At 35.1% G+C, this 18546-nt stretch overlaps 1 protein-coding gene and 1 long non-coding RNA gene across 2 annotated transcripts; one reads left to right on the forward strand and one right to left on the reverse strand.

Annotated features, from left to right (window-relative positions):
* Positions 1–703: 703 nt before the first annotated feature.
* Positions 704–14191, reverse strand: gata4 (GATA binding protein 4). Its single transcript, XM_083535151.1, has 6 exons — positions 13147–14191; positions 5737–5903; positions 3222–3347; positions 2874–2955; positions 2008–2138; positions 704–1908 (listed from the first exon to the last, which is right to left on the reverse strand). The coding sequence occupies exons 1-6, from the start codon at positions 13631–13633 to the stop codon at positions 1795–1797; spliced, it is 1107 nt and encodes a 368-aa protein (XP_083391277.1). The 5' UTR covers positions 13634–14191; the 3' UTR covers positions 704–1794.
* LOC310722649 lies at positions 13691–15834 on the forward strand. Its single transcript, XR_014532439.1, has 2 exons — positions 13691–13813; positions 15580–15834. It is a non-coding gene; the product is annotated as an uncharacterized lncRNA (long non-coding RNA).
* Positions 15835–18546: the final 2712 nt, after the last annotated feature.

Genomic DNA, 18546 nt, shown 5'->3' on the forward strand with positions numbered 1-18546 from the left:
GGGACAAATACTTTTTCACACCACTGTACTTGTAACACTTTTCTGCTGTAATAGGTGAATCTCTATCTATCTATCTATCTATCTATCTATCTATCTATCTATCTATCTATCTATCTATCTATCTATCTATCTATCTATCTATCTGTCTGTCTGTCTGTCTGTCTGTCTGTCTGTCTGTCTGTCTGTCTGTCTGTCTGTCTGTCATGTTTACCTATCTATCTATCTATCTATCTATCTATCTATCTATCTATCTATCTATCTATCTATCTATCTATCTATCTATCTATCTATCTATCTATCTATCTATCTATCTATCTGTCTGTCTGTCTGTCTGTCTGTCTGTCTGTCTGTCTGTCTGTCTGTCTGTCTGTCATGTTTATCTATCTGTCTGTCTGTCTGTCTGTCTGTCAAGTTTGTCTGTCTGTCTGTCTGTCTGTCTGTCTGTCTGTCTGTCTGTCTGTCTGTCTGTCTGTCTGTCTGTCTGTCTGTCAAGTCTGTCTGTCTGTCTGTCTGTCTGTCGGTCTGTCTGTCTGTCTGTCTGTCTATATATCTGAATATATCTTGACTATATCTAATAAGTGATCTATAGTGTTTGATCTAAACATTATAAAATTTATCATATCATTGCTTTTATATATTATATAGTTTTTAGACCTCCAGTCATTTTTACAGAGACAATAAATAAATGAATAGCAACAAGTGCCATGTTCGATTCTTATTTATTTAATTACACTCATCTGTAAGATCAGCCCCTCATAGATATAAAGTTTAATGCACCGTTACAGTTCTAAATGTTTGTCCTTTGCCGATGTAATGTTTTTGTACAAAACATCAAGTTTAACCTTCATAAGAGAGCAAGGTGTCAATACATACAGCATACATACTTTTTTATATATTGGAAAAAAATCCCAATTCTTGAGTGGAACGTTCATCTGCACTGTGTTACGCTTGGACCTGGTGCTGTTGGCTACCTACGAGCATGAAGAAAGACTTCGCCCAGTTTGCTTCAAGTTAATAAATACTCTGATTTATTTCTAAATTTTGTTGTTAATAATAGATAGATTTTGGTTCTTGATCAATTTTGACCCTGAGATCCTGTTCCAGATTGAACTGAAAAATGAGGAAATTAACCGACCTCTTACTGTCCAATGGGTTTTGTAGGTGCATTACATGTGCATTACATTATATAGAAGAAATATCTGAAATTATGTACACTATTTATAGTTTATTAATGGTATTTTAAATGCTAAGTGAAGCTGTAACTCAAACAGGAAAGGTTTTGACCTGAAGGAGTGCTTTAAGAATTCTTTGGTGTTCAGATGGAACAGTTTCCTGTATAGGGAGTGTATTTTATATATATATATATATATATATATATATATATATATATATATATATAATAAAAGTTAGCACATGTAGCAGTAAACACAGAGTTTTTCAGTAATAAAACACTGTAGAGTCAAGAATAACAAAAAATAAAGGCACATGGGGTGTTGAGTCACTTTATCACTTTATAAATACTGAAGACTCTTTTCCAGTGGAGTACTTCCAGCGGTCTGTGACTGAGAAGGTGACCAGGTCATGTTCCTGTACGTTGGTCTCAAGGATAAGAAACATGGCTTTATTGAGCCTTATTTTGCCTGGTTGTATTCCTTAATTCGGAGTCCCACTGTTCTTCCACTGTGTCATGGTTGTGTTTGATGTCCTTTTCGTGTTGAACCCATTCGCCCGGTCCATTTTACTGTCACTGTACTGGTGCAGAAATTGCAAAGGTTTGATTGAAAGGCAGCAATTTCATGTAAGGATCAGACTGTTCCAAGGCTCATTTTTGGAACTGGGTGCTACAGAATGTGCTCCTGGAGAAAGCTTTATCAATGAAGCCCCACTTTGGCCTCCCATGTATGAGATCTAGGTAGAAATCACAAGTAGTCATCATTAGTACTTCTCAACCTCAAGCACGTGTCTGATAAACAAATTCAAAGCAAATACGCAGTCTTCTGTCCTCACCTGTGTATGTAGGTTATGATGGGAATAGAGAGTGGGCGTTCCCGGCTCTGTTTTGATTGGACGGTGTTCTTCTGCGTTGCCACAAGTGCTGGCTACATTTGATGGGGTGTGGTCATCATTCCCAGGGTTTCCTATCAATCATAATTTTTATTTATTATTTACATGTATCCTATTGCAATTCCTATTGCATCAGCTTTTTAGTTGTCACATGTAAAGGGAAATACATTCTTTGCATATCCCAGGGATGGGAAGCTGGGGTCAGAGCACAGGGTCAGCCATGATACAGGACTCCTGGAGTGCAAAGGATTAAGGGCCTTGCTCAAGGGCCCAAGAGGGGCATCTTGACGATACTCGGATACTTGACGATACAAAGAGAAAAACTGCAATATTATATTCTGATATGTTAAAGATTTGTTTTTCACATGACTGTATATATCTTTATACCATCACTGAAACTAGGAGACCCAAACCTTTTCCAGCATGACAATGCCCCTCTGCACAACGAAGACATGAGTAGGTGTGGAAGATCTGTTGTTAGAGAGCTCTGACCTCAACCCTATTAAACACCTTTAGGATTAATTAAAGCTGCACCCCAGGCCTCCTCACTTCCTCACCCACATCAGTACTTAATTTTACTAACACCCTTGTTCGGCAAATAAGCACAAATCTCCACAAAATCTACTGGAACATCTTCCCAGAAAAGTGAAGGTTATTGTAATAGCAAATAGCACTAAATGTGGAATGGGATGTTCAGAAAGCACATGCAAATCTTATAATCAGGCGTCCACAAACTTATAAAAAGTTAGACAATATTAAGAACTTAATGTACATGAATTGTATAAGTAAACATTTATGAACTTTCATACCAGACTTGGACTTAGTGAGGTTTTTGGGTTTGCGTTTGCGGGTCTGAATCCCTTCCTTTTTCATGGCAAGAGGACGAGGAACCTGTGTTGGAGGAAAAACTGATCAAAATTTATGATCCCCTGATGGCAGAAAGCCTTTTAATCTCGTATAGAAATATTAAAACCTTTCAATTGCGAATGTATCTTTATTATTAAATAGCCATGCATACGAATTATATTTTTTTATTGAATATGTTTATGATGTATATGATTATATTACGTTCTATAAATATATTTTGGCCTTGTGTCTCCGTATGCTGGTCAAGAGGTTAATCTGAACTCCAATTTATTTGGAGTTTAAAGTCTCACCCCATGTAGTTTCATGTAGAGACCACAGGCATTGCACACAGGCTCTCCTTCTGCATTTCTTCTCCATAGAGTGGTGGTTGTGGTGTGGCAGTTTGTACAGGATAAGCCCACTCGTCTTGAAGCAGACTAAATGGGGGGTATAAAAAGAGAAAAAAACTGACATTATTTTCAGGTTGGTTATTTAAAAATGCAAAAATTGCATTTTAAATGTCCAAAGACATTTACAAGTACATAAGTATATGTTTAGATTGTGTTAATGATGCATAAATGCATCTCGTTCCATCTAAAAGGTTAAACAGATCTCTCCTGAGTGACCCAAGAGAAAATAATTCACCCTATCAATGGGAACAAAGAGTTTTTTACTCTGGCGCTTCTCTATAACGCAAAACGTGTTTGCTTGGAATTGCGTCTTCTGTTGCCTGAAGAACTAAAATTTGGGAGAAAATGATACATAATATTCTCATTACAATGTTTTGCTGTTTTCTGTGTAATTATTAAGTTGTTGCCATTATTTGAAGTTCTTCATAACCTCAAGTTGAGCTCCACATTGCAACGAATGAACAAATTAAGCACACAAGTTCACTTTCTTCATTTTTTTTCAAGTCCAGTAAGTCCACAGGAAACTAAACTTAGAGATTATTCACAATTTTGGAATGAGCAATGAAGACATAATAATATTCAGATATAAAAAAGCTTATGAAATTGCAGGTTTAAAAGAATATAAAGACAGAAATAACACAACATAAATAGAGGTTGACTGATTCAGCGGGTTTTTTTTATTAATCGGTACAAGAGCGGCCTCTAGGGGCGAATCACTGGCACCGTGTGCTGTTTATTTGATGTGTCCTTTTTTTTGCCATTTTTTATGTAACTGTTTTTAATTATTTGAAGTGTTTTAATGTATTATATTTTCTTCAATATTTACTAATATAATAAATATATTTATATTTATTTCATTTAGCACATTTGATTCAGAACTGTTTTTTTCTTTTTGTAATAAAGTTCAGTACTATTTTACATGAAGGCTTATGTTTGTTTGTTTTTTAATTATCCAAAGAATCCAAAGAAATTGCAAGACTTAATTGTTAAAAAGTACCAATCAGGAGATAAAAAAAATAAATAAAAAATATCGAAGTCACTGAATGTAAAATGGAACACAGTCAAACCCATAATAAGTGGCACCACAAAGACATTGCAAAGATCCGGACAACCCTCCTTCATGAGAGGACGAGGAGAAAACTTATCAGGGAGGCCACCAAGAGGCCAACAGCAACACTGAAGGAACTACAGGAATTTCTGGCAGGTACTGTTCACTCCATGCATGTAACTATGATCTGTATTTTGTAATTCTATGTCACAATCTGGGAATATTCTGGTTTTGTTTCTATTTATTTTTCACCCAGTTCCTGAGCCCAACTGAAGGCGTTGCCCAGAGATGGGAACCTCCTCCTTGGTCTTCCTCTTTTCCTCCTTCCTGGAAGCTCCATCCTCAGCATTCTCCTACCAAAATACCCCATGTCCATCCTCTGCACATGTCCAAACCATCTCAATCTCGCCTCCCTTACCTCGTCTCCAAAACGTCCTACATGCACTGTCCCTCTAATAAACTAATTTCTAATCCTGTCCATCTTCGTTACTCCCAACAAAAAGCTCAACATCTTCAGCTCTTCTACCTCCAGCTCCACCTCCTGTCTTTTACTCAATGCCACTGTCTCTAAACCAAACAACATCTCAGGTCTCATCACAGTCCTATAAACTTTCCCTTTCACTCTCACAGATACTCTTCTATCACAAATCACTCCTGCTATCACTCTTCTCTACCCACTCCACCCTGCCTGCACTCTTTTCTTTACTTCTCTAAAACACTCTCCATTACTTTGCACTGTTGACCCCAGGTACCTGAACTCCTCCACCTTTTCCACCTCTTCTCCCTGCAACCGCACCACTCCACTGCCCTCCCTCTCATTCACACACATGTACTCTGTCTTACTCCTACTGACTTTCATTCCCCTTCTATCCAGCGCATACCTCCACCTCTCCAGGCTCTTCTCAACCTGCTCCCTACTCTTACTACAAATCACAATATCATCCACAAACATCATAGTCCACTGAGACTCCTGTCTGACCTCGTCCGTCAACCTGTCCATCACCACTGCAAACAGGAAAGGGCTCAGAGCCGATCCTTGATGCAGTCCAACCTCCACCTTGAAGCAGTCTGTCATTCCTACTGCACACTACACTCCTCATACAATACCAATAATATAATATAATATAATATAATATAATATAATATAATATAATATAATATAATATAATATAATATAATATAATATATAATTTATTTACTGTATATAACTAACCAATGTAACCTATTGCTCACATAATACACTATTAATGTACATTAATGTATCATATCTGATTATATCCAAAATTGTACAAGAACATCACACATGCTAAATTTTTCACAGTTATTGTCTTTACAATAAATGATGTAACTGCATTGAATTTGACTCACAAGTCGTCTCTGAGGTTTGATCAGCGGCCTGTTGATGCCATTCATCTTGTGGTAGAGTCCACACGCATTACACAGGTAATGACCGGTTCCATCTCGCCGCCACAAAGGAGTGGACATGGCGCCACAGTTCACACATTCTCGACCTTCGGCGAAATCATCGAACAGATCTAAAAATTTGGGACAGAGAAAGAAAAACGTTCAAATGATTTACAATAGTGATGGAGAGAGTCTTGAATATTTCCCACAAAATAAACTCCTTCTGTAGGTTACGGTGTCAAGAATCTAATCTAATGTATGCTTTAACATACATTTCCCTGTTTCCTATATTGGTTAGCTAGCTAGAGATAGATCTATTACTAGCTCATCATTTAGCTTGCTAAACGTACACATACAAGCAGGCTAGCATTACATTTGCTAACTTTATTTATAGCGTTACAATTTTCTGAAAGGAATGAAATATACTTCGTGCTTATACTCTCAGTTTCATCCAAATGATCATGCTAATCGCTTAAAAGCTTCTATGTATGTTTTCACGTCTGTTTATTAGCAGTTGAATCTTTAAAATTGGCTACAAACCCCACATATCAAAGCTTAGCATCATTTCTAATCAGTTAGCTATAAAAAATTTGCTTTAAAAAAAGTTAGCTATAAAAATTTGCCATGAAGACAGTCAAAAAAGCTTTATTTTTTTGTTTCAGACAGACAGCAAATCATCAATTTACTAATGTGCCTTCTGACTTCTAACGCATGGCCCCTTTCACAAACCTTTGTAGTGCGAAAGTAAAAAAGATTTAATACAACTAGACGTTCTTTTCTGTTCTTTCTGCAGCAAGGTACAGCTCTACCTCTGCCAGGTTAATCTATTAATTAATTTTAATTCTATACAATTCTCCATAGTGTTGTAATGCGTCATATTCACGTAGCAGCAGAGTTGCTGAGAGAAACGCTTTAGCGAGGAGAAATCATCTACATATCAAATATTGGTCAAACCCCACATTTCAAAGCTTCATTTCTAATCAGTTACAGGTTTGACATAAAAATGTTACCTATAAAAATTTGCCATGGAGACAGTAAAGATTTATACCCAAATAAAGATCGATTTTGAAATAATCATTAGGTATTGAACTAAGGATAATGTTTGTAGGTAATATAATAAAATAATAATACAGTATAATGGTCGATTCGAAGGGGCTGTAGCCTTGGGATCTGGATCTTTTCTGGATATGTTGTTTTTCTTTAAACCGTTACCTCAAAGCAACACAAGACAAAACAAGACGGTGTGGGACAATACACATAACACAAGATAGCACCGATCAGTAAACCTACTGTGTACTCTGAATATACAGTACTGTGCAAAGAGAACTATAAAGACTATAACCGAGAGTATATATAAACAAACACTATGAAGTAGCAGTCAAGAGGTGCAAAAAAACAGCATGTAAACAGTGTAATATGATTAAGTATAAATGATAATAAATAAATGATAGTGGAATGGATTGAGATGAGTAATGAGTGTGTGTTAAGATCAGGTTGTACAGTTCGGTAACACACAGTTGAGTGAGTGTGTGTGTGTGTGTGTGTGTATGTGTGTGTATGTTCCAGTTCAGTTCTTGGCTATAACGCAACACAGACGTAGGCTATGAAGCTAGCAACAAACTAAGCAAAGGCCACAAGACGTCATTCTTGATCACCTCATCATCATATTAAGGTAACAACATTTAAAATTTGTTTGCATTAATATATCAATATGATGTGAGGTTTAGTTACCAGCATGACATAAACACAGGTTGTAGTAACAGCTACTTTTTACTTAAGTACATGCCGGAACCCAAACTTGTTTACTTCAACTTGAGTGAAAAAGTGTAGTCAGGACTTCAACTTTTTCTAGAGTCTTTTAAAACATGAGTATTTGTACTTTTACTTGAGTGAAGGATGTGTTCATTTTAGCTTGAAACAACTTTTGCAAATGTTACTTTATTACTGCAACATATACAGGGAACAATTGTCTCTTTTGACCAGCAGGGGGGGGTCATGTCATTCTCATGTTTCAGTCCTGCTGGTGGCTCTGTTTTCTCTCTGCGTGAGACATGTCCTGTTGATAATAAAAAGTTCTGTGTATAGAGATACAAATCCAGCTAATCTTTATGAACACAGCACAAAGTGTCTTAAAGAGCTTTTTCCCCTGTAATGAAGGATCGATCAGTGTGGACCAATGGAATAACAATGGAATAAAAGATTTACTCTCTGTATTTATTTCATCATTATGCCCTTGTTCTTGAAATTCTTCTCAAATCTCAATTGAAGATTTTTCCTTGTTGACTAAGAGGGCTTGTAAATCTCCGATGCTATCCTCCCACTGGAAAAACATCAAAATGTTTATGAATGCGCCTGCCACAAAAGTGAGGACCTTTGCTTTTGTATTATATTGTTCATGCATAATGTAGAGTAAAGCCTAATAAACAAGTAAGTACATATAAATATGAACTAAAAAATGAATAATTTGATATCAGGAGTAAAACGTAAAGCAAAAAAGAGGACTTTATGTTTATGTTTTTTAGGACGAGAATTTAAAAGAATTCTTTAGTTACTGGATAGTATAAGGTTTTAAAAATAAACGGAAATATTATTTTCATATCATATTCAAAGACCATAATGTTGCATTGAGAAAAATGTTCTATGTGCATAAAATAAATGATACCAAATAGTATTTGGGAAGAAAATATCACATCCTAATCGTTGTTTGATTTAATTACGAATTAATTGAATTGAATTGGGTTCTATTTTATTTGTGTAGCACTCGGACATAGTCCAGAAGGAGCTTTATAGAATTAAATAATGAATATAAATTTTACTATCATTAATTTGTCCATATAAGTTTATCCCTAATGAGCGAACCAGTGGTGACAGTGGTGTGCAAAAACTCTGTTTAATGGTATGAGGAAGAAATCTTGAGAGGAGCCAGACTCAAAAAAAGGATCCCGTCCTCCGATGACACCGAATGTCCATTCATTACATTTCCATCATTGTTAAAGTTATCAGCTGTTCACTGATAGACACTTAAATGCAAAACTTTCCTAAACTACACTACAAATCCATCTCGTTTAACCCTCCACAGTAAGCTCATGGATCTCCTACTGTACATTAAGCACTTATGTAGCAGCTATAACGATGCACTGCGATCTGCTTTCGATTTGATTCAATGCAATGGAAAAAAAAGATGCTCTGGTTCAGTTTTATTTTTTTGTTTCAGACAGACAGCAAATCATCAATTTATTTAAGTGCCTTCTGACTTGGCCCCTTTCACAAACCTTTGTAGTGCCAAAGGCAAAAAGATTGAATACAACCAGACGTTATTTTCTGTTCTATCTGCAGGAAGGTACAGCTCTACCTCTGCCAGGTTAATCTATTCATTCATTCTGATTAATTCTGTACGATTCTCAAGTCTATGTAGTGTTGTGATGCGTCATATTCAGAAATCAATCTACATATATTGGTCACAATTGATGGGTCACTTTCTAAATAATACAATTATAGTGCATCTACTAATAATTATATATATATATACCAATGTTTTATTTTTTACATATGCGAATATATTAAAAATTAAGTTGGAAACTTGTATCCGATGCACACTTTTTTAAAATCGTTGATGTGTATCTATCTATCTATCTATCTATCTATCTATCTATCTATCTATCTATCTATCTATCTATCTATCTATCTATCTATCTATCTATCTATCTATCTATCTATCTATCTATCTATCTATCTATCTATCTATCTATCTATCTATCTATCGATATATCCTGCTAAACAATCAGTTTACAGATAGTATTTATTATTATATGGACAATTCATTTGCATATCTATGATCTATTTTACTGCTCTGTGCTGCAATGTCACTGGTGTTTATTGTCTCATTGTCTTGTGCACTTATTGTGTGATTTTGAGTTTTCATTTATGTTGTTTATCTATCACCTTGGTCCTGGGGGGTGGGGGGCTACTTGTCATGCTTGTCATTCAATTCGCATTATTGTATGAATATTACCAAATGAGACGATCTGAGTGCTTCAGTTTTCCGTGTCCTGCAACGAATGGACTACGAATGGAGAAAAAAAAACCCACAACAGTGTCCATTTCTGGAATCCAAGGCTACACTGGACAGTCAATAAGTATCAACATTGTCATAGATTCAATCTACATTTCACATAAACCCCCCGGCTCTGTCTAAGGAATTATGCAGAACTGGAGACACACAATGAGCTTTTTCCAAGGTTTCCAGTGAAACTGCTAAACTCCTCAACCTTGAGACGGGTGAGAGACAGAACACACCCGAAAATAACAATAAACAAAAGAACAATGATTCGGTCAAAAATCAGTTAATCCTCTTATTATACAGAGGACAAACAGGATGATGGTTTTATTAGTGATTTATTAATTTTTTTTGTATTACTGAGCAATTACAGGAATTCACCAAGCGCAATAATAACCAGATCAGGGCATGTCAAAATATTTAGACGTCCTGTCTGATTATAGATGCATACTGGGAATAGATTCATGAGGATCTTTCCATAATGGAAAATATCTTAAGCCTAAATATGCTGATGTTTTCAAATGTCTGGTAATATACTATTTCTGCCACTGTATCGCTTTATTCCACATATTATAATATTATAATAGATTTTAAATTTACTGTATATTTATCTTATATAAAATAAAAAACAAAACAACATTGGAACATATGCAAAAGTACAGGTACAGGTGAGACTGTACAACATCCTTTGTGTTTGTTTACATAAGTACATTTCAATTCATTATAAATGCAGTGCATGTTATACTTCTGATGATCTACCAACTGGAATATTTTATATATCGCTAATTAAAACCACAGCTGCAAGATTTTATGCATGTTTGCAACATGTGCATTTTTGTTTGCACTTTCTATTCAAATTTCACAATCAGGTGTTAAGGTTGTGTGTTCAAATCCCAGCACTGCCAAACAGCTGTCCTTAAACAAAACATTTCTTTGCTTCCTTTTTTTTTTTTTTTTTTTTTACGTATCAGATGACATAACTTGCATGTTTTATTGCATTCTGTATTTACAAGTATTTTGAACACAGTAATATATAATACTCGATTTAGTTTTGAACAATATAGGTCATTGTAGGTCGTCGTGGTCAAACCCCGAATGTATTGTTTTCGACACGACGGACTTTGCTACGGACTTAATAATTGCTGCTCAGATAAAGCCAAAAGTGCCCCATCTCCATTTCTGCCCTTTTCATAGAGTTACAGTGCTGACGTAGTCATTATTAGCCTAATCAAAGTCCACTGCTGTTCTGATAGATAGCAAACTGATTAAAGTGAAAGAGATGCTCTACTGTTCAAATCCCCACCAATCATCCAGAAACAGTCCACAATCCACACAGCAGTGATCCAATCAATCTGGAGCATCAGGAGTGTGTGATTAGATAAGAGAGAGCTAATATGTAAGCCTGCATTATTATTTGGCATGTTAGTCATGTGCCTGACAGGTTTTTAGTGCCCTTCTCTTCTCCAGCATGAGTATTATTGAGAGAAAAATAAACCACAGATGACTTAAATAACCAGATGTGTCTGATTCGTTACTTTTTTAATTTAGGGATTAAGAAAATCTAAAAATAAGTTTGGCAAACAAATGAAAGGTTCAGAACAGTATTGTATAGTATTGTTAAATTGTCTCAAATCTTTCGAATAGATGCATTTTTAAGGTCAGTTTATTATTAATATTTTGTATATTATATATATATATATATATATATATATATATATATATATATATATATATATATATATATATATATATATATATGAAGAAGGTGTATAACTATAGATTATAATTTTTTTTTAAATAAACTGACCTCAAGAAACGTATATATATATATATATATATATATATATATATATATATATATATATATATATATATATATATATATATATTTTATACCAGTGCGGTTTGAGAAAAACTGAGGAAAATTTCATTCACTGCATGCATTTTTTAAATTACTATTTTATTATTATTATTATTATTATTATTATTATTATTATTATTATTATTATTAAATATTATTATTATTATTATTATTATTATTATTATTATTATTATTATTATTATTATTATTATTATTATTATTTAAACTATGCATTCATTAGATCGCCTGTGTCTTATCGTTATCATCCATACACACTGATTTTGGCACTTTTCTACATCATAAAAACGACAACCACACGTATTTAAAGACATCCAATATACTTTCATTTAAATTTTCACTACCTGTGAAACATATTATTCATTTACACGTTTCCAAACAATGACTTGTTTTAATTACTAGCAGGAAATCATATGGAATTCAGTCCGGATATTTTTCGGAGCTGTAATGCAAAAAAAAAAAAAAAAAAAAGAAAAAAAAAAAGAAAGTGCAATATTTTTAATTAATTTTGCTGAATGTAAATAAGTTTATAACAGACAGAAAAATGGCATCTACATAATAATAATAATAATAATAATAATAATAATAATAATAATAATAATAATAATAATAATAATAAATTAGGGGTTTTATATAGCTGAGGGAATTGATTAAAATTATTTTTTAACACTGTCTTGCTGTTGTAAAAGGGTAAAAAATTGTATGTCAAATTAATTATAAATATGGAATTATGTAGAATAATAATATTATTTTTAATAATAATAATAATAATAATGATAATAGAATTTGAAAAATTAGATATAAAGAAGGAATTTTATTGAATGTTTAAACACTGTCCTGCTGTTGTAGGAGACTACAAATGATATTTCTGAGTGATTTCTTTGACTTTATTTTAGGTGGCTGTCAATATTAATAAATATTTAATTGCACTGGTATAATAATAATAATAATAATAATAATAATAATAATAATAATAATAATAATAATAATAATAATAAAAATAAAAATAGTGCTTTAAAAAACAACAACAAAACCACCCTTAAAAAACAAACCCTGAAAACAGGTGATTTAATAAAAATAATAATTTCTTGTAAAACATCTGCTTTAAAAAATGTATGGATATTTATGAAACACAAACTGATGCAATTACGAATCGATTGTATGAAAGTGTGCGGGTTGTATATTATATTTAATTATATTAATATTTAATATATTGTATAGGTTGTATATATTTATGTGTATGTATTTGTCTATTTATCTTTTTGTTTTAATTTTTTTTCTATAGTATTAAGATCTAAAAATTTATTTATTATTTTTTACAGGATCACAACCTGTAATTATGAATAAGAATTATGTGGACTAATTAATTTTCCCTTGTATAAATGAATGAATAATTGAAGCTCCTGTAAAGGTGATTGTGGTTGATCTTGTATCTTACCCATGTTTGGGTGTCTGGAGACGCCGGTCGCTCCTGCAGACTGCAGACTGTGAAGCACCGAGCCGTCGAAATGGGACGCGGCCCACGTTCCACCGACACCCGGATTCACGTAGGCGGGATACGGAGCGGAATAGGACGAGGCGAGGCCGCGCGCGCCGTAGTGCTCGCGCCCGCTCGACGCGTTCGCGTTTGCGTACACAGCGCTCTCCCTTGCGGGCGTCGCGCTGGAGGAGGAGAACGTGAAGCGCGAGGACGCCTGGGAAGAAGCGCTGTAGGACGCCGCGGCTTGGTCCGGACCCGGCTGAGTCCACGCCGGGTGACACGAGGCCGCGCTGCTCGCCTGGGATCCGCCGCCGTGCGCCTGGAGGTACGGCAGCGCAGGGATCATGCGCGCGCTCGGCACGTACACCGGCGACGCCGCCGCGTTGTGCACGAAACTCGTCTCGTAGGCACCCGGGCTGCCTGCCAAGCCGAGACCCTGATACATGCCCGCTGTGTGACCGGGCTGAGGGGATAATCCGGAGTGATGGAGAACCGCCGGGAGATTATCTGAGACTTTCTCTTTCTCTATCCCGGGACATCTTACTGCTGCACGCGCTCCAAGATCCTCTACCTGTACAGGAGGAAGGAGTGAGAGAGGGGACAGAGGGACACACCGGGGATAAGGGTGGAGAAATCTCTCTCTCTCTCTCTCTCTCTCTCTCTCTCTCTCTCTCTCTCTCTCTCTCTCTCTCTCTCTCTCTCTCTCCCTCTCGCTCTCCAACTTTTTACTGATTTCTGCGTCCTTCTGGTTTTACATTCCAATTAATTAATTAATTGATCTGACAATAACAATAACAATCTCTAATGAACTGAACTGTGCTGAATTACTGTGCACATTCCAGAACCGAACCGAACCGAACCGAACCGAACTGAAATTTACTAAACTACACTTAACTGTTACTGAACTTCTTGTGAAATCCTTCTCTCAGGCACAGAAAATATTTTGTGTGCATAATCATCATCATCATCATCATCATCATCATCATCATCATCATCATCATCATCATCATCATCATCGCATGTTCCATTCCAGACTAATACATTTGTTGTTTATAAAAAATACTAAAATATTTCGGCTACTAATAAATCGGAGATCATACAAAAACAAAGAAAAAATTCATTTATTTTTATTAAACAAATGACAAAAAAATGACAAAAAAATAAATACATAATACTGAAAATGTTTCTAAATTGTAAAACTCACAATAATAATAAACATAAAATATATTGTTTGATAAAAATATTATTATTATTATGGTTGTTGTTGTTATTATTATTATTATTATTATTATTATTATTATTATTATTATTATTATTATTATTATTATTATTATTCTTTCCTGAATTTTTGTTTAGGAAGATCAGGAATGATGGATGGTCACGCTTGTTAGTGAAGGTCGTTGGCATGAAGCTGCTATTGTCCAGCTCTCAGTGTGTCGGAAGTGTTGATGTTGTTGTCTTGAGCAGATTTATAGCCACGACCTGCATCCTCAAAACAGGGCTTATCAAACCTTTCTGCTGCTAATGATCGCTTTAAACTACACACGCTTTAAAGCGCTTTATAATAATAATAATATTTAATAATTCCAAATCAAGCTTGTAAACAGTCACCTTCTTATAACATGTGAGGAAGTTGTTACTCAGTGCAGAAGACATGGACCTTCTGATCTTCTGGAAAGTTTCTAAATGAAATCCCAGCACCATAAAGCCGCCACTACTGGGCCCTGTATATTTATATAGTGGCATATAAAGAAATACACAGAATCCTAGAATATTATAAACTGTATGGCTCCAAAAAAAATAAAAATAAAAATAAAATTATAAATTATATATTAAATTAATTATTTATATAAAAAAAAAAAAAAAAAAAAAAAAAAAATATATATATATATATATATATATATATATATATATATATATATATACACACACATATATATATATATATATATATATATATATATATATATATATATATATATATATATATATATATATATATATATATATATATATATATTTATATTTATATTTATATACAAATTCCATACAACAGACCAGTCAAAGAAATATATATAAAAAAACTGATAATACATATAACAGAAGATATATTTATAGAAAATGCATACATTCATATATTATTGTTGTTATACATACTGCATGTTGTGCTTTCAACCGGTTCGACTTTGTGTGTGTGTGTGTGTGTGTGTGTGTGTGTGTGTGTAGTTATTGCAAATAGTTTGCTCCACATCATTCTACTTACAATAAAATATTCTAATACAATTTTTTTATCAAGCTGTTAAATCATATATCCCTTGGTTTATTTGCAAATTTGAGGCAGGTCATATTTTTCTGTCTTTCTTTGTCCTTCTTTGGATCATTACAAGGCAGTCGCTCGTGTACAGTCCGCTGAGAGAAAACCAGAGTGGAGGAGAATAAGCAGGACTCTCCATATCTTCATTTCCTTCTTTTAGTCTGAGTCTCCATCCCTCCTCCCTGGTCCTACAAGGTCACAGTGATGCCATGGCTCAGATAAACCAACTACAAGAAGAGCATCATTTCTCTAGTGAAGAAAAAACATTAATGTCTATTGATGTAAAAAAAATGTGTGTGTCAGAAGATTCTGGAAATAAACAATAAACATGATCATTCATTACAGTTCAAAGAAATTAATTCAGTCAGTATGAGAAATAAAATCGGAATAAAAAAAAAATTAAAGCCAATATGAGATTAGACACACACACACACACACACACACACACACACACACACACACACACACACACACACACACACACACACCTGCCCTCTTTATTAGTTGTTATTGAAGGGTTTATTTGCACAATATACGTACTTATTGTACAGATGTGTAACTTTAAACCAGTGATAATCCTGAAGGAAACTGTGATGTTGGCTGTAGAGTTGAAATGTCCATGCTGACTAATGAGAACAATCCTTCAGTAGGACTTTTGCCTGAAGTCCTTCAAAACAAAGATCAAAATTATTATCAGGCTATTAGAAGACATCCAAGTTGTTTCGCAACATTACATTGAGAAATGGAAAGAATAAAGAAATGAAAAAGTTGAATATTTTACACGTAATATATATTATATAATACGTGTGAGCACAAACAGGGGTCTGCCTGCAAAAAAAAAAAAAAATCTAAAATCCTTCTCAGCAGCGCCTGTGCGATGCCTAAACGCCAGAATGCTGTCAGCGTGTGTATGAACGAGGTGCCGGTTGAAGGGATGGAATGGGGAGATAGAGGAAGCGAGGTGGACGAGTGACAGAGTTCAGGGATGAAGCTGTTTGTTTGAGGGGGAGAAAGGTTTTTTGATTGCTGTCTAAGAGAAAGCAAAGAAGGAATGAAATGATGGGTAGAGGGATGAACTGGATTCGCCAGCATGGCTGTAGGGATGGGGAAAGGGGTTAGTAGTGGCTAGTGGCCTCTCTTCCTGAGGGTCAGAGTTCAGACGGACCCCGGGCTCCAGGAAGAGCCTTATGGATTGTTAAAAAAAGAAAAACATGAAAGGATTTTGTTCCATTCACCACATTAGGACTTTTTCGTTGCTCTCTGAATGTGTGTGACGGATCAGAGCCTGATCAATGAGCTCTGTAGATGGCAGGACTGTTTGGACAACACTCACCAGCACATTCTGTGAGCTTATCTAAACATGACACTATCTCGCAAAATCAATTAGACCCAAATCAGCCCGAGTGGATGCCTTGCGTGAGTATCTATATGCAGAGCCGTGCTCGGGCTCTCGTCGACCAACAGTGTCTGAGTTCAATCATGCGTATCTGTCGCAGAAGTAAGAGATCTATCTCCAACCTCTGATTTGTTCATCAAACCATTATTGGAGAAGGTTATCTCCTTCTGGAACTACTTGTGGATTTTTTACCCAACTCTGAAGCTTGTTTAGAAATATTTCATTACAATAATGGGGCAGGTTTCAAGTAAATAAAATTCTTAAGTGAGGCTCCAGACAATCTACAGTAATATGACATTTTAAACAGTAAACAGGATGGGAAAAATAAAGGTTCTGATCTTTGTTGGGGTTTGGTTTTGAATGATCAGGGAGTCGATTGAAGTTTCTCTGGCTTTACTGGGTGAAGATTTGGTGTAGTCACCACCTTGTAAATATTGAAGCGAAAACAAATGCTTCAAGAGAGAAAAACATTTGAGGTAATCTTGTACGTGTGGCAGGTTTGAAGTTGTAAAAGAGGAAAAAACTAAATGTCTTTTCCTCTCTTTTTTTTAGCGAGGGCACAATATGGCGTGCGGTCTGTTTTATCCATGACTTGTTTTATTTATAGCCCTCGTGTTAGTGAAAGAGCCAGTGTTCATGAGCGAGAATTGGATGGAGGTGAATTGAAGGGGGGGTGAGGCGCTGGGATCCCAGGACCTCACCCTGAGATAAGAACAGGCCAAAGTCCGAGCAAACACTGGGCCAGCAGCCCACTGAGCCACTGATAACAGCAGCCTTACTAGACCACTAGTCCCACGAGTACTGTAGTAGCTTATATTTGCGATTAATATTTACTGTCTGACGCATAGAAGTGGATGTAAATCATCTGTAGTCTGACTTACGCATTTCATGACCAAGTCATGACTACAGACGCAATCCTGGAACGGTGTAGCAAGGGTGAAGTGAAGGAAATATTAAGTGCACTTATTAGCACTGGCATTGCCATTTATTGGTTTTGTCCTAAATTATTATTAGTGTGCTTCGAACTGGAATAGAAAAGAAACAGAGCATAAATGCATTCCATTTACATTCATATCTCTTTTAGATCTTGCAAAGAAGCACCTATTTTCTACATACGGTGGATATAAATCATGCATATTTTTCATACACGGTGTGTGCTGATCATTTCCACCCCTTCATCACTGTATATTTGCTTCATCTTGCTTTTCTAGAAAAACGTTTCACATACGGCTGGAAAAGTCAGGTGTCCCGATACTTTTGTTAATATAGTGTATATTCAATTTTTATTACATTATATTAAATAATTACATCATAAAAACTGCATAGTTATATGATATATAAGTATTTATATATTTTAGTAGAATGTGTCTCAGGTCATTATTGATTATTCATTATGTCTGTCTCCACTCTTTCTGACTTCAGAAAAAAAATATATATATAAATAAAAAAATCAGAAGGGGGGGGCAATATATTTAGACTTCCCCGTATATGCTTGCAAAAGCATCTCTCTCTCTCTCTCTCTCTCTCTCTCTCTCTCTCTCTCTCTCTCTCTCTCTCTCTCACACACACACACACACACACACACACACACACACACACACACACACACACACACACACACACACACACATATCCGTACCACCACTAT

This window comes from Silurus aristotelis, assembly GCF_946808225.1.
Source record: "Silurus aristotelis genome assembly, chromosome: 29".
NCBI classification, from domain to species: domain Eukaryota; kingdom Metazoa; phylum Chordata; class Actinopteri; order Siluriformes; family Siluridae; genus Silurus; species Silurus aristotelis.

Excerpts from the sequence above, each read along its gene's own strand:
- gata4 (XM_083535151.1), bottom strand. The coding sequence starts at position 13,633 with ATGTATCAGGGTCTCGGCTTGGCAGGCAGCCCGGGTGCCTACGAGACG. Across the intron at positions 3,348-5,736 it reads TCAAACCTCAGAGACGACTT|TCTGCTTCAAGACGAGTGGG; the intron begins GTGAGTCAAATT and ends CCCCCCATTTAG. Across the intron at positions 2,956-3,221 it reads TCTACATGAAACTACATGGG|GTTCCTCGTCCTCTTGCCAT; the intron begins GTGAGACTTTAA and ends CCTCCAACACAG.